At 42.0% G+C, this 26,885-nt stretch overlaps 1 protein-coding gene across 4 annotated transcripts in view; it reads left to right on the forward strand.

The window, feature by feature from the left end:
• The first annotated feature begins 368 nt into the window (after positions 1–368).
• The window catches only part of ADRA1A (adrenoceptor alpha 1A), a 104,660-nt gene continuing 78,143 nt past the window's right edge, over positions 369–26,885 (forward strand). For all 4 annotated transcript variants that reach the window (XR_009051353.1, XM_057722120.1, XM_057722119.1 and 1 more), the window contains exon 1: positions 369–1,813. Coding sequence is in view for 3 of the 4 variants with exons in the window: in XM_057722120.1 (XP_057578103.1) it covers positions 931–1,813 (883 nt within the window). In the remaining variant the exon portion in view is untranslated. The remainder of the gene's footprint in view (positions 1,814–26,885) is intronic.

Consider the following 26,885-nt stretch of genomic DNA (forward strand, 5'->3'; position numbering starts at 1 on the left):
GGTCGCCGGGCGCTGCAGCTTGGGGTGTGTTTGCCTCGGATCTTGAATCCCGCCAGAGGCCGCGCGGCGGAGCGCGCCGGGGCAGGTTCCCAGCGGCGCGGCACGACTCGCAGTCCCCTCCCGCGCGCTTGGCTGCGGCTGGGCGAGCCGCTTCGGGATCGCAGAGTCGGCGGGACTCCCCGCCGGGTCCGACCGGCCGTCGAGCCGGGGCAGAGCCTCGCTCCCCAGGGCGCCTGGCTTACACTCCGCATTTCTCTTTGCGCTCTTTTAGGAGGACGCTGGCAAACGACGCTCCGCGGCCGCCTCGGTCTTGGCAAACATTTCACATCCACGTCCCCCGGCCTGCGCGCCTAGAAGCTGGATCTATCATGAGTCCAGCCACACTGAGCGTAACTGCGGGTGGGGAGAAGTGGCCAGATGCCAACGGTTCCCGCCTTTGAAAGTCGACGGCAGACCAGTAGTTGCTTGTGGTTTGTGGGGGAAACTGGCGCTGGATTTTTGAACTCCAAATTATGTGCAGAATGCTCAGTCTTCTCATCCGGACGGATCAGAAGTTTCAGAAAACCGGACTCCCGTAATTCTGGGATTGCATTTTGCATCGCGTCTCCTCGAGCTCCATGCTAAGTCTCGGGTAGGGAGGGAGTTGGGGCCCCAGGCCAGCGCAGCGGGTGGAGAGGGTCGGCGGGCAGCCCCGCGCTCCCCTGGCCATGTCGCCTTTAATGCCCTGTCCCTATGCGTGGCCTTCTGAGGGTTTCCAGGGCTGGCCGCGGTTGCGTCCCACAAGTACGCTCTCTCTTACCCCCAGAAAACCCCAGCAGGTAAAGCTCCTCGGAGCCGAGACCTTTTGACTCCCCGCTCCCTCGCTCCCGCCTCCGCCCTCGCTGGGGGTGGCCCTCAAAAGCCGGATCTCGCCCGGCCCCGGCTGGGACCATGGTGTTTCTCTCTGGAAATGCCTCCGACAGCTCCAACTGCACCCACCCGCCGCCACCGGTGAACATTTCCAAGGCCATTCTGCTCGGGGTGATCTTGGGGGGCCTCATCATTTTCGGGGTACTGGGGAACATCCTTGTGATCCTTTCCGTGGCCTGCCACCGGCATCTGCACTCGGTCACTCACTACTACATCGTCAACCTGGCGGTGGCCGACCTTCTACTAACTTCCACGGTGCTTCCCTTTTCCGCTATCTTCGAGATCTTGGGCTACTGGGCCTTTGGCAGGGTCTTCTGCAATATCTGGGCGGCGGTGGACGTCCTGTGTTGCACTGCGTCCATCATGGGACTCTGCATCATCTCCATCGACCGCTACATCGGCGTGAGCTACCCACTGCGCTACCCCACCATTGTCACCCAGAAGAGGGGTCTCATGGCTCTGCTCTGCGTCTGGGTGCTCTCACTGGTCATCTCCATCGGGCCTCTGTTCGGCTGGAGGCAGCCGGCCCCCGAGGACGAGACCATCTGCCAGATCAATGAGGAGCCAGGCTACGTGCTCTTCTCGGCGCTGGGCTCCTTCTACTTGCCGCTGGCCATCATCCTGGTCATGTACTGTCGGGTCTACGTGGTGGCCAAGAGGGAGAGCCGAGGCCTCAAGTCCGGCCTCAAGACCGACAAGTCGGACTCGGAGCAGGTCACGCTCCGCATCCATCGCAAAAATGCCCCGACAGGAGGCAGCGGGGTGTCCAGCGCCAAGAACAAGACGCACTTCTCCGTGAGACTCCTCAAGTTTTCCCGGGAGAAGAAAGCTGCCAAAACACTGGGTATCGTGGTCGGCTGCTTCGTCCTCTGCTGGCTGCCTTTTTTCTTAGTGATGCCCATTGGTAAGTGTCTACAACACCCTCTTCCCCTTAATGCTACCCCAGACTCAAAGTCAGTGGTGGAAGAGAAAGGATCTGCATTTCAAAGGGCAAGTCTAGGAGGGCAGTTAAGGAAAGACTCCCCTGTAGAAAAGTAAATTTTCATCCCTTTCAGCTCCTGGTCTCATTTATAGTACGTCCTAGGCACTTTTTCAACTACGGAAAAGTGGCAACCTACCGATGCAGATTAATTGGTCTCCTTAATAAGAACATCAACTTTTCTTAATGCTTTAAAGCATTTGTTTAATTTGAATACATCCATCCTCGGATTTCAAGTCTCAGAGTCTCCACTAGGCACTTAGGCAGGGGCATTGAATACCACTTTCACCTCTGCTGCTGTGGACTGCAAATTCTCCTGACCTAAAAATAAGCACCATGCTTATTCTGAACAAATGTGTTATTTTATTATTAGATTAGATTGTTCCTAAGGGTTAGTTATAACGGTCTGCTTATGTTCTATATCTGTGTTCGTTTTGCTTTCTGGATTCAGTATGGAAGAAAGTATGGTGAGCCACTGACAAGAAAAAAAAATATTATGTCCAAACCAATTTAACCTTTAAAGAATGCAACATAATGTTTCCAATAAGTAAATATGTTCCCTTTATTTTAGTAGTATGTATTAAAGCAAACACTACGCTTATACAAAATCATTCAGGAAGCTGTAGATGACACTATTTGCAAATAATATAGTAATGTTACAAGTCCAATTTTCACAAATGCTAAATTAGCTGTTGTCAAAACTAATTAGTTCATTATAAGTATCAGCAAGCTGATCCACTTGGAATCCTCGTCTATCTCTGAAAGGCCTTCCTGAGATCCCAAAATGGTTGTTTGCTATTTTTAGTTTGTGAGCTCAAATATAGACCCATGCACTGGATATCCACTAACTCTAGCAACAAAAAGTTACAATAAAAATTAATAAAAGTCTGTTACTGTACTTTAGAGCCAATTTACATGTCATGTACTGAAACTAATTTGCAAGTCTGTATAATAATAGCAGCTATTATTTTTTGAGGGCTAACTATATTTCAGACACTGACAGTTTTATATCATTAGTCCTCTCGATAACTCAGTGAGATATGCTTTAGTATCCTGAAATCACAAGTTAGGGGAAGGGATTCTTCAGGTTCTAGAGCTTTATTGTCTAATATCATAGCCACCAGCTCCACGTGGCTATGTTAACGTAAGTTAAAATTAAAGAAAATTAATATTCAGTCCCTCAGTCCCACTAGCCACATTTCAAGTGTTCAATAGCCACGTGTGGCCAGTGGCTACTGTTTTGAACAGCAGAGATATAGAGCATTCATCATTGCAGAAGTTTCTGCCCAACACAGCTGCTTGAGAGGCCCTTCCGAGTCTATTCCCTGGCCTTCCATCATTATTGCTTTCTCTGCTCCTAGAATTACATCAAAGCTTTGAATTTATTTACACAACATTCTTTACCTGAGCCAGTGCTGGCTTACCTACTTGTCTGTATCCCATCCCTTCCTCCTGAAGTTTGTGCGTTTATTCCTGCATTCGTTCACTTGTCAAGTATTTATTAAGCACTTGTTCTAGTCACTTAGGATGAACAAGGCAGAAGAATCCTTGCAGTAAGATGTTTGCAATCTTTGGGGGGAAATAGACAAAAAACAAATAAATATATCTTAGGAAGTCAAGGATTAGTAAGCACTATTTTACAAGTGAACAGGATAAGAGGATAGAGAACAGTATGATCATGTGGTGAGTGGTCAGGAAAGTCCTGTCCAAAGAGGTGATATTTGAGCAGAGACCTAACTAAAGTGAGGAGTAAGCCTTGCAAAGTCTGGGAGGAAGGGCTTTCTGGGCAGAGGGAACAGCAGGTGCAGAGATGGGAAGGAACCTGACCTGTCTTTTAGGCCAAAGTAGAATTTGCATATTGTTCTAATTGTGGTGGGAAGCCATCAAATCAGAGGGGCTTTAGCAGGTGTGTGGCTGGTCTTATATTTTTAAAGGATCATTCCGGCTGCTGGGAGGAGTAAGGGCTATTTTGGGGTTAGAGTGGAAACGGAGACCAGTTAAGAGGCTGCTGGTGACATCAAGGGGAGAAAGGTGAGGATGCCTTGCACTCAGGTGAGACGGGTGGGGGTGATATGAAATAATCGCATTCGGCATTTATTTCAAAGGTAGAGCTGACAAGTTTGGACGTAGGATATGAGAAAAAGAGGAGTAGAGATAAGTTCCAGGTTTGGGGACCTAACAACTAGGTATATAGTAGTGCATTTTACTGAGATTGGGAAACTAAAGAATGATGGGGTTTGTAAGGGGCTGGTGGGAGTGTGAAGTACAAGTGCTTATTTTGTACAGCCCATGCTGAGAGGTGTCTATTGGACGCCTAAGTAGAGATGTCAAGTAGGCAGTTTGATACATGAATTTGGAGCTAAGAGGGGAAGGTGGGCTATGATATAAACTTGGGACACATCAACATATTTAAAGCGACGGAAATGGAAGGATCTGCAAGAAAGAAAGTGTGGACAGAAAAGAGAAATAAGGACCAAGCCTTGGGGCATCCTGATATTTGAGGGTCGGAAAAAGGGGAACCAACCAACAAAGGAAATTGAGGAGTGGCCAGGGAGGTAGGAGAGCATGATGTCCCCAAAGCTGAATGGAAATGTTTCATGAGGGCAAGAGTCATCAGCTGTGTCACATGCAGCTGCTAGGCCAAGGCAAAGGACGACTGGGAGTCAACATCAGACGTGGCCACGTGGAGGTCCGTGGTGATGTGAGGAGGTCCGTTGATGATAGTAGTTTCAGTGGAGTGATGGAGGCAAAAGCCTGATTGTGTGCTTTCTTAAGAGAATGAAATATGAAGTGGGAACAGTGAAAACAGCAATTCTTTGGAAAGGTTTTGCTAGGCAGTGGAGCGGGGAAATGCAGTGTAGCTAGAAGGATTTAGAGAGAATTTTCAAAGGTGGGAGATAGGATATCATGCTTTTATTCTGATGGAAATGATGGATTAGAGAGATCCTCATGGTACAGGCAAGGGAGGAGACCAGAGGGTTTAAAAGTGACAGGGAAGCCTGGTTGTATGAACACAGAAGCAGTAGCTATGGAGGGAAAAATGTAAAGATCTCTTCCAAGTATATGTATATCCTTCATGAAATAAGAATAAAGATCATCTCAAAATTTGATGAAATCTATGTATTTCTAAAACTAAGTTATTTTTTAATTTTATAATGTCTAAGAGAATAGAAAACATACAAGTTTTTAAAAAGCAAATGTTCCCCATTACCAAGCCAAAAGCATTATTGTGAGAGTTACATTTTAGAGGTAGGTGATGGTAGTTGCTTGAGCTTTGCTTTGCACATCAGTTGCAAATTGTAGTCAGATAGATAAAACTAGACCTCTCTCTTCATGTTACCTTTTATATGATTCTGCTCATTATTAAAAAGAAATGAACCAAATATCTAAATGTATATGAAATTATCCTGTGGTATCTAAATTCCCTATTTTCAATAAATTGAGTTGGGAAAAAAATAAGAATCAAGATCATCAGCTAAGAGTGAGGAAGGAATAGGAAATGATGGTGGTTTGAGGAGCAAAAGAAGATGTGAAAGGTTAATCTTTGAGGTGAGAGAGTAAATAGATTATGGAAATTTTGTTAGCATCACCAGGAGGTCCTGAGGATATGTTTGAGACTTAGGGTCATAAATTTAAAGGAAGACCAATCAAGAAGGCCGGATGCTGTTTTCCTACAGCTAAGAGGCTCAGGATGATAGGGAATGTTGCTGATGACTGACTGTATCTAGGGACTACGCTAGAGAAGGGGAGTGTGTGAAGGGACATAGGCTAGATCAGATTAGGGGTCATACAGAGTTAGATGGTGGAAAAAGCTCAGGTAAGGATAGGTGACCAGGAGTCTGGGACTTCTGGTGGTGGCTTAGCTGTCCAAGGAGATAAGCTTTATAGATTGGATCTTGAGGTCCTCAAGGGGAAGGGAGACTCTGGTCTAATCAGAGCTTCCCTCTTGGGTCTGCTCTCTAGGAGACCTGAAGTGAAAATGGGCACAAGATCACCAAACCTACCAAATCTATGGTCCCCAGTTTCTTCTGATACCAAACAAGGAAGAAACTATTTCTTCCAGGAGTTACTGACTTCTAATAAGTTCCAGGCACTGCGTTAGACAGAACAAAAAGATGACTAAAGCACATTCCCTGCCCTCAAGGGCCTCACAATCTAGTTAAGGAAATAAATTGAAAACAATTATCACAAGTCTGTGAGATTGGTCCCCAAGGTGGTATTACAAGTGCTGAGGAATTTAACAGTTAACTGTGTCTGGAGATCACTACAGAAGCTGCTAGATGTATCACAGTTGACTAAGCAGAGACTTGAGAACTGCACTATGTCTGCTGGGCCATCAGTGAGATGTTATTTGTTTTTAGTAACTATCTTAAGCACATTTTTCATGCAAAATGTGAATAGAAGAATAAATATGCCATTATGTTATTATACACAAGGGACATGAGCTCTTAAGTATGACAAGTAGTTTCTTGGGAAGAATAGCTTATTGGTTTGCACTAGGCTGCCAGAGAATAGTGGGGTTGGAAACTAAAACAAGAGCAGAGATGGGTGAGTGTAGTGTACAAAGCTGAGAGGTGAAGCGCCCACCTATCTAGGAATCAGACCAGGATAATCAGGTGAGTGAGGACTTTCCATTTCATTGCTGAAGGTCCCTCTGGATTTGTGAGAAGGCTCTGTCTCCTTATGGATGCCAGACTTCACTTTCTCCCCAGCTCCTCCTGACTAGGGCTGGGCTGGTTGCTGGACTGAATAGTGTGATTGCAGGTAGGAATCTGACTTGTCTGCTCCCAAGTCTAAGTCTTGCTCATCGTGTCTTCTTTTTGCATCCTGCATGTTTGGTTGAAATAGGGAACCCCTTCGGGGATCAAGCTTGACATCGTTATCAGTCATTATACCTTAGAGTGACTGTTTTTAAAAAACAAGTTTTGCTCATGAAGCTAAGTAAAGAGAATTTGAAGGTATTAGCCTTCAACCTATGAAAGAAGGAAGGGTATACCTGTGCCTCAAGGAAGCTCGGGCACCTAGATATGTGTATCATCTTTGTCTATTTCATCCTTCTGTCTACAGCCCACCGGTACCAAAGGCAGTGTGCTTGGTGGAAAAAGTGTGGACCTGAGATTTCAACCTAGGCTTTGTTTTTCATGAAATATGGGATGCTATATGGGTCAGTGCCTAACACCCAGCAACTAGCAAGAAATGTTAAACTTATCTGAATTGATATGATTCACAGACCATCACTGACATAGGTTGATGTAGGATGTTGCCATGAGGAGTGGATGCCCTTGGTAGTCTGAGGAAAAGCATCAGAAACAAAGGGTTGAAGGGGGGCAACATTTACTCAACATACGGTTGTGTGTCGGGACTCTGGACACATTATCTGATTTAAATACAAAATAGTCATTATCATACTGAGCCATTGCTATTATCTCTGAATGAAAGGAGACAGCACTGAACTGAGCTGTGGTTCAGGTGAACATTGACTATTTGAAAATTAGTTTAAAATTAAAAAAGATAGCAGGCAGCACATGAGAAGGAAGAATATGTTTTAAAATGGAATGTTCGGGGGAATTCAATGCTGGCAAGGGGATTATCAAGTGGAAGCAGTGAAGCAGAGAATGATTCATTCATTCACTCAGCAAAATTTCATTGAGCATCTACTATGTGCCAGGTAGCTAGAGAATCCCTGGAGATAAAGACAGACAAATACCTGCCGCGACTTCCCTGGTGGTCCATTGGTTAAGACTCTGCACTCCCAATGCAGGGGACACGGGTTCGATCCCTGGTTGGGGAACTAGGATCCCACACGCTGCATGGCGCGGCCAAATAAATAAGTATATACTCATCTGCTTTATCCCACAGAATACACACAACACTCAGACTAAAAATAACAGCACAATCAGCAATATAATTACTGTAAACATTAAAACAAGAACAACAAATCCCTGCCCTAGTGGAGCTGAAATTCTGCACAAAGTTTCAGATGGTGACATGTGAAAAACAGCAAGGAAAAGGGGCGAGTCCATATCATGACATGTAATGACTGACTCTTGTGGATGCCCAAGACAGCTAGAGATTGTGCTGCTTGGCTGCAGGTACAAAAGGTCAAGCCCCTGATTCTTATGGAAAAGCTCAACCTCTCAGATAACGGTGTAGAGAGAATCTAAGGACCACTATGATTTTAAAATAAGAGACCAGTTTTTCAGTTACTCTTGCTGTACCAGGAATCATCTCAAAACATAGTAACTGAAAGCAACAATCGTGTTATGGCTTGTGACTGTGGGGTGGGGATGAGTCAAGGCCAAGTTCACTGGGCTGTCAGGGCTGTATGTCAGAATTGATGGCCGCTCTTCCTCCAGGGGTTGAGACCAGCTCTCCTGCAGAGTGGCAGTTCTCTCCAAGGGAGCCAGGGCAGAAGCTGCCAGGCTTCTGAAGAGCAAGGCCCAGACCTGGCCCAGTGTCACTGCTGCCTCATTCTGCAGGAAAAGTAAGTCACGAGGCTGGTATAGGTTCAAAGGTGGAGAGAAATAGCCTCACCTCCTGATGGGCGAGCAGACCCGTAAAGGGATGAGGGGATTACTGTGGTCATCTTGCAGTACCTCTTCCTCCCAAGCATATCAAATAGGATTTCTCTTTCATCCTCCAGTTATTTATTGAGAACTTCTATGTGCTGGGCTTTATGCAATGCACCATGTAAACACGTCTGGGTGTTTGCCTTCCTGCAGGCTTCTAATCTCCATGGCGAGATAGACATTAATCAAATAACCACATAAAAAAATCCAAAACTATGTACAATGAAGAGGATGGGGTGGTACCTTGGAAACATGTGCTGTGAATAAGGGTGACGCTGGGCAGGAGGGCTGAAGAGGCTTTGCTGGGAAGGAGAGCTTGACCTTTTGGACGGAGATCTGTAGAGTGAGAATCTGTTCATTGGCTCAAAGCAGATTGGAGGGAATGGAATGGATAAGGACTCTGATGGGACGGGCCTGAGGCTGGATGAAAAGGGAACTGACCAGCTAAGCCTTTAGAGTCATTTTATGAGTTTGTGTTTTTATTTGAAGATGACCAGAAACAGAGATGCCATGATCAAGTCTATATTTTAAACTATCAAAGGCTTAGTGAAAAGAAGGCTGTGGATAGACCAGTTGGGAGATATTTACACAGGACAGCTGAGAGATATCCTGCCAAGTAGGATCCTTCTCATTCGCAGTTGAATATGTATTTCCGTGAGCGGCCGTGTATTGGGCTGGCCAAAAATTTTGTTTGGGTTTTTCCACAACACCGTACGCAAAAACCCGAATGAACTTTTTGGCCAACCCAATAGCTCTCGCATGCCTCTTCTGTCATTGCCTCCAGAGCAAATTTACGCGAAAAGCTTTCGCTGATCACAAATAGTCTAACCAGACTTGGCTTGAAATTAATTGTGGCTGTTTCCACAAGACGAATCTGTCAATGGAGATTTACCACCATATTCAAAAGAATGTGCTGCAGGCTCAGAAGACGTCTGCAATGAGTTCTAACAAAGCTTTGCACAGTAGCCGCCTCTTTCAAACCAGCTGCACACAGGCAAGTTATGGCTTTGAAGGAGACGACACTTAGTGACCTAGGCATTGCGGTGTTTTGTTACTTCATAGTTTCAGGTTCAGATGGGAGGATGTTTTCCTGAGGCATTTTCCGTGTTTGGCAGGTTCACTGTCTTTTAGCCCCTTTACTTGATTTTCCAGCTGGACACTTTACCTAATGGCTTGAAATTGCATATTTCTTTGCTATTTGAAAATTTCCCCCTATATTTTTATCAATCATTTATATTTTTATTTTGTGATGTGAAATTGATTATCTGGGCTCCTTGGCCACTTTGTATTGAGCCATTGATTTTTATTTCTTTTCTATTTGTAAGCTTATTGTATACATTGAACATATTAATCACTTAGTACTCATATCCTGGGTTGCCAGTTTTCTCATGCTATATTCAGACATGCTGACAAAATACAGCTTCTTTATTTTTCAAAAACTGATGTGCTCTTTTTTATGAATTCCCATGGGGAGACACACACACACACACACACACACACACACACACACACACACACACACACACACACACTCTTTTAGTTAAATCCAATAAGTTCAGTCAAATCCAATCACTTAAGCAGCATCTTTATATACTCAGCCTCCTTTGGATAACTCAGCCTTTCAGGTTTGCCTGCTAAATTGTTAATTGGGGGCACATATAACCTCATGGTTATTGGGGTTGGGGAGATAGGAAACTGTCAAGCCCTCAGCTGACCTTTCTAGGTAATTTTTAGTTTCCTGCACTGGGGATGTTGGTTTAGTCTAGTGACTGGTTCCCAGGCGCTAGTCCACAGCCATCACACAGCTGTCTCCCGATGAGTCTGAGGGTGCTCCCCTGTGGACCCTTGCTCTACCTGATGACCCAGCCCCATCCAGTCCTTCCTGCGGCTACAGACCCTCAACATTTACCTGTGCCTCCATTTGCTTCCTGACTGGGGTGGCACTGGCTCTGTTGCCATTGGCCAGGGGGGTCACTTTATCCATAACAGCCCCCGTAATCACCTTTCACATGCTCCTGAGCTAAATCCTCAGCAGTGTTCCATCCCTGTCTCAAGGTATGGAGAGCCCTGTGAGCTCCTTCCATACCACGCCACACGAGCCATGTCATTCCACACCACATCACGCCAGACAGGTGTGCCAACCCAGACAATACTCTCTACCCAGCCACACTGGCTGTCACTCTCATAGGTGCTAGAGCCCTCATGTGTCCTCTCCCAGATGCCCAGAATGGAGAGTGGGAAAAAACATCTTCACTCCCACCTTTATCTTCTTAAATGCCTCTATGGTCCTAGTTGAGGGGGGAGCTCAGAACAAATACCAAGCTGCCTCTTTTCATTACCTCCTTCCCCACTTTTCCCCTTAGCCCATCTGTGGAGGGCTTTCGCTTCCTTTTTCTGGCTAAATAGGACCCTCCTTTGAACCATGTCCTTCACTTTCTTAGGGGGGCATCTGTCTTCTATGGAACAGCAATGGCAAATGGATGCAGGCAGAGAGAGAGAGGTTTACAAAAGGGGAATAAAGACCAGGAGTATTTAGCAACGTTATAATCGTTATAAATATTCAGCAACTATTTTTTCCCATTGTTTTTTTTTTCCCATTTTATCCTTTTTGTGACTCTTACAAATACATAGACATTTAAAATATTTGTGTAGTCACACATTTAAATCTGTTTCTTCATGGATTGTGCCTTCTCAGGGATGCTTGGAGAGATCTTCCCCCATGTAAGTCAGATAACCTCTATTTTTTTTTTTAACAATGATTCTTTTTTTTTTTTAATTTTTGGCTGTTTTAGGTCTTCGTTGCTGCACACAGATTTTCTCTAGTTGTGGCGAGCAAGGGCATGGGCTCTAAGCATGCAGGCTTCAATAGTTGTGGCTCACGGGCTCTAGAGTGCAGGCTCAGTAGTTGTGGTTCACAGGCTTAGCTGCTCCACGGCATGTGGGATCTTCCCGGACCAGGGATCGAACCCGTGTCCCCTGCATTGGCAGGCAGATTCTTAACCACTGTGTCACCAGGGAAGTCCCAGATAACCTCTATTTTCTCCTAGTTCTTTTAGAGTTTCATTTGTCATCTATTTGGAATTTATCTTTGTATTTTTTTGGCAGGTGATGTCTAACTGTATTAGTATAGAAATGGTTAGTCAGATAGTCTTTTCTTTTTAAGAACTTTTATTGAGATATAATTGACATACAATAAACTGCATATAATTAAAGTGTACAATTTGATATTTTTTATTATAAATGTGTGTATATGGCAATCCCAATCTCCCAATTCATCTCACGCCAACCCCAACCCCCACCCCACTTTCCCCAGTTGGTGTCCATATATTTGTTCTCTACATCTGTGTCTCTATTTCTGCCTTGCAAACCAGTTGATCTGTACCATTTTTCTAGATTCTGCATATATGCATTAATATACGATATTTGTTTTTCTCTTTCTGACTTAATTCACTCTGTATGACAGTCTCTAGGTCCATCCATGTCTCTACAAATGTCCTAATTTTGTTCCTTTTTATGGCTGAGTAATATTCCATTGTATATATGTACCACATCTTCTTTATCCATTCATCTGTTGATGGACATTTAGGTTGCTTCCATGACTTGGCTATTGTAAATAGTGCTGCAATGAACACTGTAAATGTTAGCCGGATATTCTTTAAAAATTTATTGAATAATCTATCCTTTCTTATCTTCTTTGGAAAACTACCTTTGTTATATTAGGAAGAATCTTGAATCTATTTTGGAACTCCCACTTCTGTTGTATTTATCTGTCTCTCTACTATTGGTGCTCTACTATTTTAACTACTGTGGCTTCATAATATATTTTAATATTTTCAGGGTTAAGGCCCCTGGATGAATATTCTTTTTCAAAATTATTTTGTCTATCTTTGCATGTTCATTCTTCCAGGAAAAGTCTGGAATCATTTTGTCAAATTACATCCCCTTTTCCACCAACACCACTACACACACACACTCACACACATACACATACAAATCCTGTCGCATGTTAATCATAATTTTTTGTATGTATAGATTAATTTGAAAATACATCTTTAATCACATTGAGACCTCCTGTTAAGAAATATGACATATATAAATCAACTATACTTCAATAAAAAATATGACATGTTTCTCCACTTACTTCCCAAACTACTTTTGGAGTATTGTTTATATTTTATTTTTAATCACACTTACTAACATGTACTAGAAAAATGATTGTTACAATGAAGTTGGGAAATGCTGCTTTGGTATTTCAACATTAGTTACGACATCATATCAGGGAGTTATCTTTCTGTAGTTTAAAAAACAATTTTATCAAAAATGAATTTTTAACTTTATCAAATGCTTCCTTCTTTAATATGCATCAATATAATATTTTTCATTGACATTGATTTGATAAATTTCATCTCCTAATATTAACCTATCCGTGTATTCTTGGATGAAATTCTGTCTAATCAGTGGCATTATTCTTTTTTATGTTACTGCATTATACTAAATATTTTATTTCTGGTTTGCATCTATATTTCTATGCAAAATGAATATATTGTTTCATTTTACAGTGCTGTTTTTGTTGCATTTTAGTTTCAAGTTTATGTTAACTTTATAAAACAGATTGTGACAATTTCTATTTTTTTCTACAGTCGGTAACAATTTAAATAGCATAAGCATTATGTGTTCCTTGAAGGTTTGAAAGAATTTGCCCATAAAACATTTGGGCACAGATCCTTTTATGGATGCGACTCTTGGAGACCAGTTTCTGTTTCTTCCATGCATAGTGGTCCCTTCTGATTGTCAGATTTGATAATCTTTGCTTTCTTATTTTCTAGTTTCCTTCTCATTGAGATGAAGCATTTTAGCACAGAATTCTACATGAAATTCTGTTAGTTTTTCATTTCTTTTCTATCTTTCTCATTTCCTGCATCATATACTTGTGTTTTCTTGCTTTTTGTCTTCACTGAGATGTCTTGAAAGATTGTCTATTTGATCGGTTTTTTCCAAGAACCCATGTCCTGGATCTATTAATCATTTTACTCTGTTTTCTAGTGTACTAACTTAATCTCTAGAAATTTCTTTTATTTTTCTGGTTATAGTTTGTTCTCTTATATCAGCTTGAGCAGAATGTTTGGTTCACGTATTTTAATTTTTTCTTGTGTAAGATTAAAAACGACCAAAGTTGTACATTTTTCTCCAAGCAACTTGAGTTCCTTGCCTTATGTTTTGCTAGGCAGCGCTGTCTCTCATCCAGTTGTTCTGTTTTCCCTCTTTTCGTAGCTCCTTTGTCCTATGTGAGCAGAAGAGGATTTGTTGTATTGTTGTCGTTTGTTAATTTGAAAAATAATTGGTGTTTTTATCCCCCACTTTAAAAAACGAATTTCAGATTTACTGCATAGTGGCCAGAGAATGTGAACTAAATAATTTCTAGCTTATGAAATGTATTGAAGCTTTTTTAATGACTATATATGATCCATAATTAGCACATTTAATAGATTTAATGTTTAAATTATGTAGATCAATTAAACGTTAACAGTGGTGTTTTTAAGATCATATTTATTCACTGTTCATTATCTTTACCTGTGATCTACTTTATTTGTCAAATATCAAGAGAGGTATGGTAAACCTTCCCACCGCTACTGGGAATAATTCTTCCAATTCTTTCTCATGTTCTGAACAGGTTTTGCTTTATATATGTTGATGCAGATGCACAATACTTAAAAGATTGTCAATAATACCTTCATTTAAAGAGAGACTTTTGTCCTATTTATTTTTCCTTGATATGTACATTTAAAAAAATTAATATTGCAATCTCATATATTTTTGTTTGCATTTGCCAACATACCTTTGCCCATCTTTTTATAAATCAGCTTGTGAGTCTTGTATCAAATGGATTTTTCAAAGTCTGTGTGTCTTATCTGGGTATTTGCCTCTTAGCAAAGATTCAACTAATTTCCACTGATTGTAACAGATTTATTTGGGTTGATTTTTGTCTTCTGGTTTTATGCTTTCTGGCTTTGTGTTTCCTTCCTTTTCTTTGTTTTCTGCCTCTTGCAAACTGGGCCATTTTAGTCTTTGCTTTTTAAATTCTGCACTATTTTGGAAAGGTGGCCTCCTATTTTTAATTCTACTAGAGATTATCTTTGAGCTTTTCAAAAGCATTTTTTGAAACTTCATTTCTCTCTTAAATAACCATCCCTATCATGCACCTTTGCCCACATAAGGGAGGAAGTTTATCACATTTTTATTTTCCCTTCTTTTGGAAACCTGCATCTTTTGGTTAATAAAATTTTGTGTTTTAAATGTAGGTTATTGCTATTTAATGTTTATATTTCCTATCCTGTCTTTTGTATCTTTCTATAACTTAGTTTAGTAACACAAATAGCCTTCTTATTATATACTATGATTTACTCATTCGTGAGCTCTGGATTTTGCTTTATCTACCATGTAGCATAGGAACCAGCAAACCATGGCCTGTTTTTGTAAATAAAGTTTTATTGGAACACAGCCATATGCATTTGCTTACAAATCCTCCATGGCAGCTTCCATGCCATGATGGCAAAGTTAAGGAGTTGCTTCAGAGACTGCATGGCCCACAAGGTTTAAAGTATTTGCTATTATATTAGGGTATGATGCCAAATGAATTTCCACCAATAAAGACATAAGCCAAACACATTTTTTAAGCTTGTATTTGCCTGAGCCTAAACACATGAAAGATGACTTCTCTGAATACAGAACTCGAGTTATGTATTTTTTTGGTTTCAAAATACTGTTGTTGTTGCTCCTCTGTCTCTTGGTATTTAGTGCTTTATAAATGACTTGAGGCCAACTTGATTATTGGGTTTTGTTTTCATGCTTTCTCTTTATTTATGTTTATTTTCTTTTTTTATTAGTCATCTATTTTATGCAGATTAGCATATATATGTCAACCCCAATCTCCCAATTCATCATACCACCCTATGTGTTTATTTTCTAACCAAGATGTTTATAGAATTTTTTCCCAATCAAATTAAAAAATGTCCCCTGGACGTTTCTGGTTTGAGGGTAACATTTTCATTGTGATTGCCTGGAACCCCGTGCATGTTTTTGTTTTTTCTCTTTTTTGTCCTGAAGCTAAAGATAGCATTCTTCAGTGATCACTTTCTCTGCTTCACTCTTTCTCTTTGAATTCATATTCACTCTATTTTGGATCTCCTGTACATGCTCCCTTTCTCTTTAGCCCTTTTTCTCATGTTAGTCATCTTTTCGCTATTTTCCTCTGACTTCCAAGTTTCTCAAGTTTCTCCATTCTGTGTTCTATTTTACCTCATTAGCCTTAGTAACAAACTACCTCCACCACCTTCTCTCCAATCCACTTCATTTTATCAGCACGTTGTTCCACCTTCATTATTGCCTACCTAATTTATAAACCCAATAGTTCCTTAAGTCTCATTTCAATACAACATAGAGATTTTCTTCCCTATCACTGTTTTCAAAGTGGAATTTTATATCTGAGATCTCAGATTCCTCAGATCGATCTTGTCTCCTGAACATCTGAATCTTGTCACGGGAACAGTGATTCTTCTCTTTTTGTTCAACCTCACTGACAGTGACCTAGTGATAAAATTTGAAATAGGCTGTGTTTGTACTTGTTGGGTCCCTGTCCAAATCTTTCAGACCCAGATTAGGGGGAGAAGGGGAAGAATTGTCTTTGTTGTAGTTTACATTTGCCAGAGTAATGATCTGTTTATCCATAGGGAACAGAGAAGGAGGTAGAAGGACAAGAGTTCACTGTTGCACAGCAGAGGACAAGAGTCCTCGTCCTGTTTGGTTGACACAGCAAGTGCAGTGGTCTCTCCTCCAAGTGGCATGACCAGCCCCTTGGGATCCACATCCCAAAGAGCCTCCCTTTACTTGTTTGCTGGTCTTGATGGAAAACTGAGGGATTTCCCACCCTGTGTGGACATCAGCATCGGTACTCTGCTCAGACACTAGAGTGCAGTTGGGATTTGTCTTTGAAAAGCTACCCCGGAGTCTATCGGAGTGTCCAGCATCTGCCATTCTAAGCCCCTAGGGGTGTCACTTGGCAGCAACTGGGAGACATCTTCCCTTCACCCCCTTTTCTTGAGGTAAACTGAGGACTCAGTCCTTCATTCAGACTAGTGGTGACCAAAGTGTAATTTCCGGAAATCTCTCCGAGGTCCTGGCTTTTGGATATGGCCCTTCCCTATTGTTTTTAGTAGTGATGTAAAATTTCATGTCTATGTGTATTCTTTCAGATTTATTAAGAATTTAAAAAGGGAATGAGGAAGATTAGCTTGATCCATGCAACACTGCCTCAGCCCTGGCACCTTTTCAGGTGGATAGCAAAGTGTGAAGTGGAAATGAGAACAGCCTGATGTGTGATCATTTCCTGTGGTTTCATGCAAGTTTGTGGTCTAAGACAAAGTGGTCAGAGGGAGATAGCGATGGAGTCAGAGAGGGGTGGCGTCTGTGTAGGTCAGCAGGTTGCACTTCCTCTTGATCACAGGAGGATGAGATGAAATCAGTCATGTGAAGAGCTTAACAAGTCTTCTTCAAGGAAAAAGAAATGAAGTTTCCATACCGGGTGTGACGGGCAATTGCCCTAGTCAATTCAAGCTGCTGTATGTAACCGGACACTACAAACCAGGTGTCTTAACAGATATTTATGTCTTACAGTTTTGGAGGCTGGAAGTTAGAGGTCAGGGTACAGCGCAGTCAGGTCCTTATGCAGGCCGTCTTCCTGGTCTACAGATGGCCAGTTTCTCGCTCTGTCCTCACGTGGTAGAGAGCGAGCCAGCTCTGGTCCCTTCATCTCCTTATAAGAACATGATCCCATCATGGGGACTCCACCCTCATGACCTCATCCAAACCTAATTATCTCCGGAATTGGAGGCCCCGCCTCCAAATACCATCACAGTGAGGGGTAAGGCTCCCACAGATGAATCTAGGGGAAAGGGGACACAAGGATTCAGTCCATAGCAGTGGTGCTTGCAGGCCGCTTTTTGCATCTAATTTAATTCCCAGAACAAGCCTGTAAGATAGATGTCACCGGGCTCATGTAGAGAAGTGGAAACCAAGGCACAACAGGGAGGAAGTGACCTCTTGCTGGAGCTGCCTGGCTACCCTCCCTGGAAGAGAGGAAAGTGCTCTGGCCAGAAGTTGAAAACCCTGGATTCTATCTCCTTATCTGTAGGAAGAGGGGCTTACATGGGATGAGTAGATTCCTAGCTTCTCAGCTTCACAATTCCTTGTTCCAATGAAATCCTGCTCAGAAACCCAAGATATGAAATGGATGAAAGTGGCGCTGCGCCCATGGACATAGCCAGGGAACCCTGAGTCCTGGACGCTGAGCCCTCGCCTTCCTGCCAGCAGTGGCTGCTAGGGGCGTCTGGAGCGCAGGTTGCTGTCTGTGCTAATGGTATCTGATTCCAGACTCAGTAAAGTGTATCAGAAGAAGTTCTGGAAGGAGTTTGGTTTGCATTTTCAAAGGAGAAGGAGGGAAAGTTGACAAAGGGCACATCAGCTGTCATTATTCTGGAATGCTGGCAGGGCTGTAGTCTTTGCCCAAAAAGGGTTTGAAAAGGGAACATTGCACACTAACTTTCTTTCTTTTTTTTTTATGTGCTCTCCGCATTTAGCTTATCGCTGGGGCATTTAGTTGCCAGTGAGAAACCTGCTGTTTACAAATTGGTCATGTAGTTTGATTCCATGTGATGAGAAATGTTTTTGAAGGTTACCTGCCATCTGCAATCATTTACTTTGTAAAGTGAATTTGCTGTTATCAAGAGATAACTAAAGAACAATCTCAGAAATGGATTTTTTTAAAGAAGGAAACTCTAGAAGAGGGTGAAATCCCAGAATAACAACCCATTCCTGAAGAAGTCACAGCAGGAGTTCTCACCCGGAGGCGATTTTGACTCCTAGGGAACATTCCGCAACATGTGGAGACATTTTTGTTTGTCATGATGTCACAGTTGGGGTGAGAGGTGCTATTGGCATCTATTGGATAGAGGCCAGGGATGCTGCTAAACATGCTACAATGTGCAGGACAGCCCCACAACAAAGAATTATCCAGCCACAAATGACAGCATTGCCAAGATTGATAAACCATAGTTTATATTAAAGGAATTCCTAAAATCGATCAAAATCTTTAGAAACATCACGTTTAAAGCAAAAAAAAACAAACAATTTTTATTATGATTCCGATTTTTTTTTTTTTTTACTGTATTTCCAATATCTTGGCTAGTGAGTCCAAAAAAACCAAAAAACAAAAAAGGTCTTCAGATGCCTCAAGGTCCCTAAAAAGGCAATAGTTGTCTACCCACTTTTTTTTCATTTTGGTAAAATTTACCATTTTAACCATTTTAAAGCATACAATTCAGTAGCACGTAGTACATTAACAATGTTGTGCAATCATCACCACCATCTACTTCCGAAGCATTTTCTTTAACCCAAAATGAAACTCCATTCCCATTAAAAGCCACTTTCCATTTCCCCAATTCCAAGACCCTGGCAACCTTCAATCTGCTTTTGTCTATATAGATTTGCCTATTCCTAATAGTACATATAAATGAATCATACATTGTGTGGTCTTCTGTGTCTGGCTTCTTTCACTTAGCATAATGTTTTCAAGCCTCATCCCTGTGTGGCATGTATCAGTACTATATTCTTTTCCATTACTGAATAATATTTCATCATATGGACATACCATGTTTTATTTATCCTTTCATCGGTTGATAGACACTTGAGTTGTTTCTACCTTTTAGCTATTGTGAATAGCGCTGCTATAAATATTCAGGTAAAACTTTTTGTTTGAATACCCATTTTCAGTTTTTTTTCAGTCTATACCTAGGAGTGGAATTGCTGGGTTATATGGTCCTACTATGTTTAACTTATTAAGGAACCAACAAACTTTTCCACAGCAGCCACCCCAGTTCACATACCCACCAGCAATGTATGAGGGCTCCAATTTCTCTACATCTGCACCAATACATATTTTCCATTTTTTCTTTTAATTATAACCATCCTACTGGACATAAAGTAGTATCTGTTGTGGTTTTAATTTGCATTTCCTTGATGACTACAGAAGTTGAACATCTTTTCATGTGGTTGTTGGTCATTTGTGTATCTTCTTTGGCAAAATGTCTATTCAAGTCCTTTGCCTATTTTTAAATTAGGTTGTTTGTCTTTTTGTTGTTCAGTTGTAGGACTTCTTTTTATATTTAGGATACTAGAAACTTATGAGATATATGACTTGCAAATATTCTTCTCTCATTCTGTGGATTGTCCTTTCACTTTCTTGATAGTGTCCTTTGATGCACAAATGTCTAATTTTTATGAAGCCCAATTTACCTAATTTTCCTTTTGTTGTGTGTTTTTGGTGCCATATCTAAGAAATCATTGCCTGATCTGGGTCACAAAGACTTATCCCTATCCTTTCTTCTAAGAGTTTTTAGTTTTAACTCTGACAGTTAAGCCTTTGATCCATTTTGAATTAATTTTTATATATGGTGTGAGGTAAGGTTCCAACTTCATTCTTTTGCATGTGGAAACCCAGTTGTCCAAGCACCACTTGTTGAAGAGACTATCCTTTCCCTCACTGAATGGTCTTAGCATCTTGTAGAAATTCAATTGACTATAGATATAAGGGTCATTCCTGGACTCTCTCTTCCATATTTCCATATGTCTATTAATATTAGGCCAGTACCACACTGTTTTGATTACTGTAGCTTTGTAGTAGTTGTGAGGTTGCTACCCAGTGCTTTTTACATTTCCTAAAGCTTAATAGAAGCTTTAAAAAATACTATCACTTTTAAAAAAAAGTACTACATAGAATAGTACAGGTACATGGTTCCTTTGGAATTCCTAAATTCAAAAACTCTAAAGATGGAAAGTTCTAGATTGCTAATGTGAAACTAAAACCTGACCTGATAAGAATCATTTGGCAATGAACCTAACCTGAACTCACATGAATCTGTGGATTCTATGAGATCTGTGAGAATATAGATTTCAGAATATAAAGATGATAGAATATAAAATCTATATTTTAAATAAATTTTATATATTTAGATTTTATTTAGATTTTTTAGATTCTAGATTCACCAATTTTTTAGATTTAGATTCACCATCAAGTTGCAAAAAGATTTGTGTAGTTGATTGTGGGGTACTGCACCCCACCTCTCTGGTGATATTATTCAATGTGTAGTATATGATCTGTATTACTTTTATAAAATCTGAAGCATCCTGGGTTCCAAAACATATCTGGCTCCAAAAGAAAAGGAATGGTGGACCTGTGTCATTTTATTAGGGCAACACTGGTTATCTCATGATGCTCAAAACTCTGACGATTTTCTACCTTCGAGCAGAAAAACGTGAGGAGACATAATCACGGTGTATTTTCTGTAACTAACATTTATGGCACAATGATCTGTGTTAGTCAATGTTTACCTACTTTATCTTATTTTAAATCTTTCAAAACACAGGTTCTGTGGGGAAAAATAAGAAAGTGACCCTTGATAGTAAAGACAAGTTGGGGGTGGTTTTTCTGAGCCTCTTTTTATACATCAAGAGAAACTGAAAAGGAAAGCTCTGCCATGAATTCAAGGTCCTGCTTAGCTCCCATGTGTGGGAAACCAAAGGAAGTTTCCTCCTGATGTCTGGTCAGGCTCCTGTGTGGGGACTTCTGCTTTCCCTTTTACAGTTCTGCTCTGTCTCATCAATGCTGAGAGGCAGCAGACCTGCCCAAATTCCTCCTCACCTCATCATGGGCTTTTTGTGATTTCTGGCTGATTCACCTCCTTTGGATTAGTTTACACAGTCTGGAATTTTACACTTTTATGAGGTTTAGTTGGTTTAAACATTGCCCTTAAAATGAAAATGCCTTGACCCATCCATGAGGTACATGCATTCTTCCTCTGGTACATCCAATCCTATTTCCTTAGCTCATTATTCAAGTGTTATTTTACTTAACTCCATAGTTTCCCTATAAAGTTGTGAAGGAGGTATTTTTATCCTTGTTTTACCTGCCCAAGAAATGAGAGTCATAAGCATTAAAGAGTTTAACCAGTGCCACCAAGCTAATAACAGAAGGTCTGTCGTGATTTTTCCTCTATGGTATGTTAACTTCCTCAATAGAACCATGTCAATCGTATGGCAAACAAAGTATTAACCTTGGCCAACATCTCCAGAAGAAAACAGAAAACTATGCACTGTCTGCTCCAACCCTGTCATGATTAACTCGTATAATTTCCTGGATGAAGGGAAGAAGTAGTTATATGGAAGGAATCAAAGGTAGAAAAAACCAGGACAAGTAGAGGGATAAGCAGAAAATGAGAGGGCACAGGGATTAAATTATTAACAATGTGAGTCTAATGTTCACTGAGTTCTCAAATGTTTTCGTGTCCAGTTCTTCTGAATTTTCAGAAGTGTTTACGGAGCACCCAGCATCCGCTATGTGCTCAGTTCTAACTCTAACGGAGGATACTGGAGAAGATGACCCACTGCCTTCAAGTCTAATTAGGGAGAAAAGGATGACATCCATGAAACAATACTTATCAGGACAACTTTGAAGATTCAGAGGCAAGATGGGTCAGGCAGAGCTTAGAGAGCCATGGAAATCTCTGTGGAGTGTGAGTCTTCAATTGGGTCTTGAAAGGTAGGATTTGAAAAGCTAAGCTCCAAGGCAGCAGTGAACATGGCATGTTAATGGGCTAGTGAGCTCATCCCCCTGGGGAGGGTGGTTGTGTGTGTGTGTGTGTGTGTGTGCACGCTCGCATGCAGGGGACAGCCAGAGAAGACCACATTGACCAGGTTTGGTGGACACCATTCTCCTGGTGTCTTTTTGAAAACCGGACAAGGATTTTGGCCTTCAATTAAGAGAACTTGGGGATCCACTATGGGTATAGAACAGGGAGGCAATGTGATGGAGCAGTGTTAGAATAAGATGAGATCAGCGATGGGGGCGAGACCCAAGCTGGCTGACTGTGTTTGAATGAGAACTTGAACAGGGTTGAGGCCATGAGACACAAAAGGTGGCACAGAGAGTAGGGATATTTCAAGGTAGAGTCTATACGGGACTTCCCTGGTGGTCCAGTGGTTAAGATTCCTTGCTTCCACTGCAGGGGGCAAGGGTTTGATCCCTGGTCTGAGAACTAAAATCCCACATGCCTCGAACCGTGGCCAAAAAAAAAAAAAAAAGAGAGAGAGAAAGAAAAATCTTTTTCTTTTTTTAAAGTAGAGTCTATGGGAATCAGAAACTGCAAAGAATCAGAGTGGGATAAACAAAAAGTAGCATTTGCACTTTGAGTGTGGAGTGGAGTTGTGGTGCCAAAGACAGTGATGCTGGGAGGAGGAATACGTCCTGGAAGTCCTTTATTTTTGAACATATTCAGCCTGAAATCACAGTATTTAAGTGAAACTATCAAGAACTGTGCTGTTCAATGTGGTAAACTCTAGCCACATGTGGTAGATACATAAAAGTTAAAATTCATCGACATTTGGTAACATAAAAACTTAGTTCTTGTAAAAATACATGTAACATTTTCCACATGGTTCCACTCTAAATCTCATTTCTTCCATACCCTCTCCCCTAAATTTCTCGATGCTTTGGTGCTTTGGAAATACCCCGTATCAGTTAAAAATACCATGCCAGCCACAAACACAGTTCCATAAAAATAAAATAAAAACTTAGTTCCTCTTTTAGGCTGACACATTTCAAGGCTAATGGCTACCGTATTGGACAGTTGCAGGTGTAGAACAATTTGCATCATCTCGGGATGTTCAGTTGCACAAGACTGATCTAGAAATCAATAGCAAATATCAGCATTTTGGTGATGGGGGAGATCGTGGGATGGGAATGGGGAAGTGGTGATGCGAAGTCAGTGGGTCTCTCAAGGAGGGGGGTCTAGGGGTAAATTTTAGGACATGCATGAAGTTGAGAGAACAAGGCATAAGGAGAACAAACAAAAATTTCCCCAAGGTTTTGGAAAAGTGGGAGACTCAGCATAGCATAAAATCCTGGCAACAAAACGGGGAGAAAATATCAGTTAGGAGGGAGTGGTGCCAATGTCCCATGCTGCAGAGACATGGAGGAGAAAGAGAACCAGAAAAGAAATCGTGTTTAGTAATCTGAGGTCGTCAGTTGACCTATCAGACTTGAAGGCAGAGGGAGGGAGAGGGTGTGGTTAAGTAGAAATGCCACCTGCTCTCTCTGAGGCCCAGCGAGGAGTTCAGGCTGAGACCCAGCTAGGAGTTCAGGGACTAGGAACAGTTTCAGGAGAGTGGTGGGACCAGGGCTTGGTAAGGAGGATGTCGGGGGAAGAAAATAGAGGTGGGGAGCAGACCCAGATGCCAGGTGAAGGGAAAGGAAGGAAGGAGATGGAACTGTCACCACCAAGGGTATCATGGTCAAGTGTTATTTCTTTTCCCAAGAATAGGAAGATAAATACCAAAGAAGACTCTTCAGGGGTTGGTTGAGAGGATTAGAAGAAGAGGGTACTTGTGAAAACCAGACAAGTTTACTATTGGGATGGAATGAGAAAGGGGGCACGAGGAGAGGGGTTAGACATTGGGGGGGCACGAGGAGAGGGGTTAGACATTGGGGGGGCCCAGGGCATGGGAGATCAGAGGAGCTGTGGGTGGGCTTGTGGCTGTTGTCCTCTGAGAGCGGAAGAGTTGCACGAAGCTGGGGAATTCCTCAGCTTGGTCTACGCTCTCCTGTCTTCCCCATTCCCCTTCCACTGGATTCTTCCTTTAGATCAATTTAATTCTGACCTTTTTTTCTAATGCATTAGACCTTAACATTTACGTATAGTATTACTCCCTAGCTTTCTAGCTTTCTCTAAAACTGTTGCAACTCTACACATACACATTATTTGTCCATGTCACTGTCATCTGTTTTAGGTTGTAAGGACAAGGACGGGGTCTGTTTAACTTGAGCTGCACAGGGCTAATCACACTACCATGAACATAGGGACAATTAATTCAATACTACTTAAATATAAAGATCAGTAATTACACTTATGTTAGAAGAGCTGCTTTTCTTTTTCTTTTTAAATGTATTGGCTGCGTTGAGTCTTTGTTGCTGTGCATGGGCTTTCTCTAGTTGTGGAGAGTGGGAGCTACTCTTTGTTGCAGTGCGTAGGCTTCTCATCACAGTGGCTTCTCTTGTTGTGGAGCACCGGCTCTCGGCACGCGGGCTTCAGTAGTTGTGGCTTGAGAGCTCTAGGGTGCAGGCTCAGTAGTTGTGGCGCACGGGCTTAGTTGCTCCGAAGCATGTGGGATCTTCCCAGACCAGAGATCGAACCCATGTCCCCTCCATTGGCAGGCGGATTCTTAACCACTGCACCATCAGGGAAGTCCAGAATAGCTGCTTTTTAAAATCGATTATACAGTTAAATATATGCACATGCATGCGTGCATACGTGTTGGCAACCCACTGACAAAGATCAACTCCCCACTTGTCTTCATTGCTGTTAGGATAAGGAGTTGTTAGGGATTGATTTAATTTCCAGTTTTAGTTTATTGTGGGCTGATGCTAAATGCTTTGTGTGCATTATTTCACGGAATCCTTGCAAACGTTAGAAGCGATAGGTATTCTGATTCTCATTTCAGAGATGAGGAAGCTGTGGCAGAGGCTGGCTAAGTAACTTTCCCAGGGTCATGCAGCAAGTACAAGTGGCAGAGTAGGAACTGAAACCTGGTTCTCTCTGGTGCCCAATCTCATGCCCTTAATGTCCTCTGTGTTCTCAGGCTAGTGTGCTAAAGCGACCAGTCTATTCCTGCTATCATGACCGTGTTGGCCACAACTGTGGTCATGCCCACATAAGGATGTGTCTGCTCTCTAGAGCCATAATTCTCTCGTTACCGAGAGGTGGAAAAATGGTTACGGGAAAATAACACAAATAACACCTCCTGGTGTCAACCCAGCCTCCATGGGGGACAAAATGCTTAGCAACTCTTTCAAAGTATCCAAGACAAAACTTGACCTTTATGCAGTTTCTCCATTTAGAGTTAAATTTGTCTTTGACAAATACGGTTGGAATAAATCAAGACCTCCTGTTTTAGCTATTTAAGTGGGAAGGTAATATTTTCAATCTGATTTAAAATTTTTCTTTTGCCAAATTCTGCAGGGCAAGGGAAAAAAACGGAACGCTCAAGTTTAGGATAGAAACAAACTTCCCAGGAAGTGCATTGCTGCGAACCATAGCTGTGGTCATCGTAAATATCACTTTTCCTCTCCAAACCAAAGTCAGGGGTTTCCATGGTAACTGCTTGTACCCCAGCTGGTTTGCATCATGTTTTTTTGTATAGACGCCAGTAGAGGAGGAGCCGGCTGTGACACACAGTTCAGGTGTCCATATCAGATGGATCTCCTGGGACAAACGGCAGAGAGAACGATATTGCATGCACACCCTCTCCAGCCAACCACTACCTTCCCGCACCCTTGCATGTTGCTACTGTGCTGACCAAGTGCCCAGAGCTCCCCAGGGTCGGCCGTCCTTTCAAAGTCAAACTGTCGGCTGCATCCAACTGTGACTTCTCTCTCTGTCTAACTGTGTGCATTGGACGGGAATTAGAGCCACACGCTTTGATTTACCAATGTTGCATCCGTCAGTGTTCTTGGGCAATCGTGTTTCATAAGGGTCACAACATGGATTCAATAGTCCAGGCCAATTGCAAACTGGAGAAATTGCACCTCACCTTCCTATGACTCACTGCTGCTTCCAGATGGAAGTGATTTCCCCAAGGTCACTACAAAGCTCCGTTCAAAGGTATTCTGTATGGAGAACATATGGCATGACAGTGCAAGGGAAATTGTACCGAGGGTCAGGAATGCCTTTCCTGTTCTCACCCTTGACCTTGGCAGAGAAGCCTGCCTCTGAGAACGTCCCTCCAATCATGGGAGAATCATAGGAACAGCACATGCTTTCCCCTTCGCCACGCCCTTCTCACCACCCCCACCCCACGCCCTGCTCCTAATTTTCTAGGCGGAGTGAGGGAATCAAGGAAGAAATGTGCCTCCTTCCACCAAATCATTTCCATTTCTTAAAATAAATCCCAGCTTTCCTCTTCTGGGAAGCCACCCCAGAGTGGACTAGGATCTCAAAATATCTTTTATTTACTTTATGCAAGAAACATATTGAGAGCCTACTGGGTGGCAGATACAAGCAGACCCTAACTTCAAGGTGGAGACCTAAGTAACTGAGCCAAATAAAGGGCTGTGTTTATTACACAGGCACGGTCAGAAGAGGTTCCTTTTCCGATTTGGGGACAGGTTGTCAAAAAGACTTCATAAAAGAAGTGACTTGACGAGTGGGACCTTTTTCATGTAATTAGCATACACATTTCATAATTAAAATGATTTTAAATACACACATCTGCATGCAAGTCTGTCTCGATATCTCCTTAGATTACAGAAATCTTCAGCATGAAAA

The sequence above is a fragment of the Hippopotamus amphibius genome, chromosome 2, assembly GCF_030028045.1.
Source record: "Hippopotamus amphibius kiboko isolate mHipAmp2 chromosome 2, mHipAmp2.hap2, whole genome shotgun sequence".
Taxonomy (NCBI): domain Eukaryota; kingdom Metazoa; phylum Chordata; class Mammalia; order Artiodactyla; family Hippopotamidae; genus Hippopotamus; species Hippopotamus amphibius.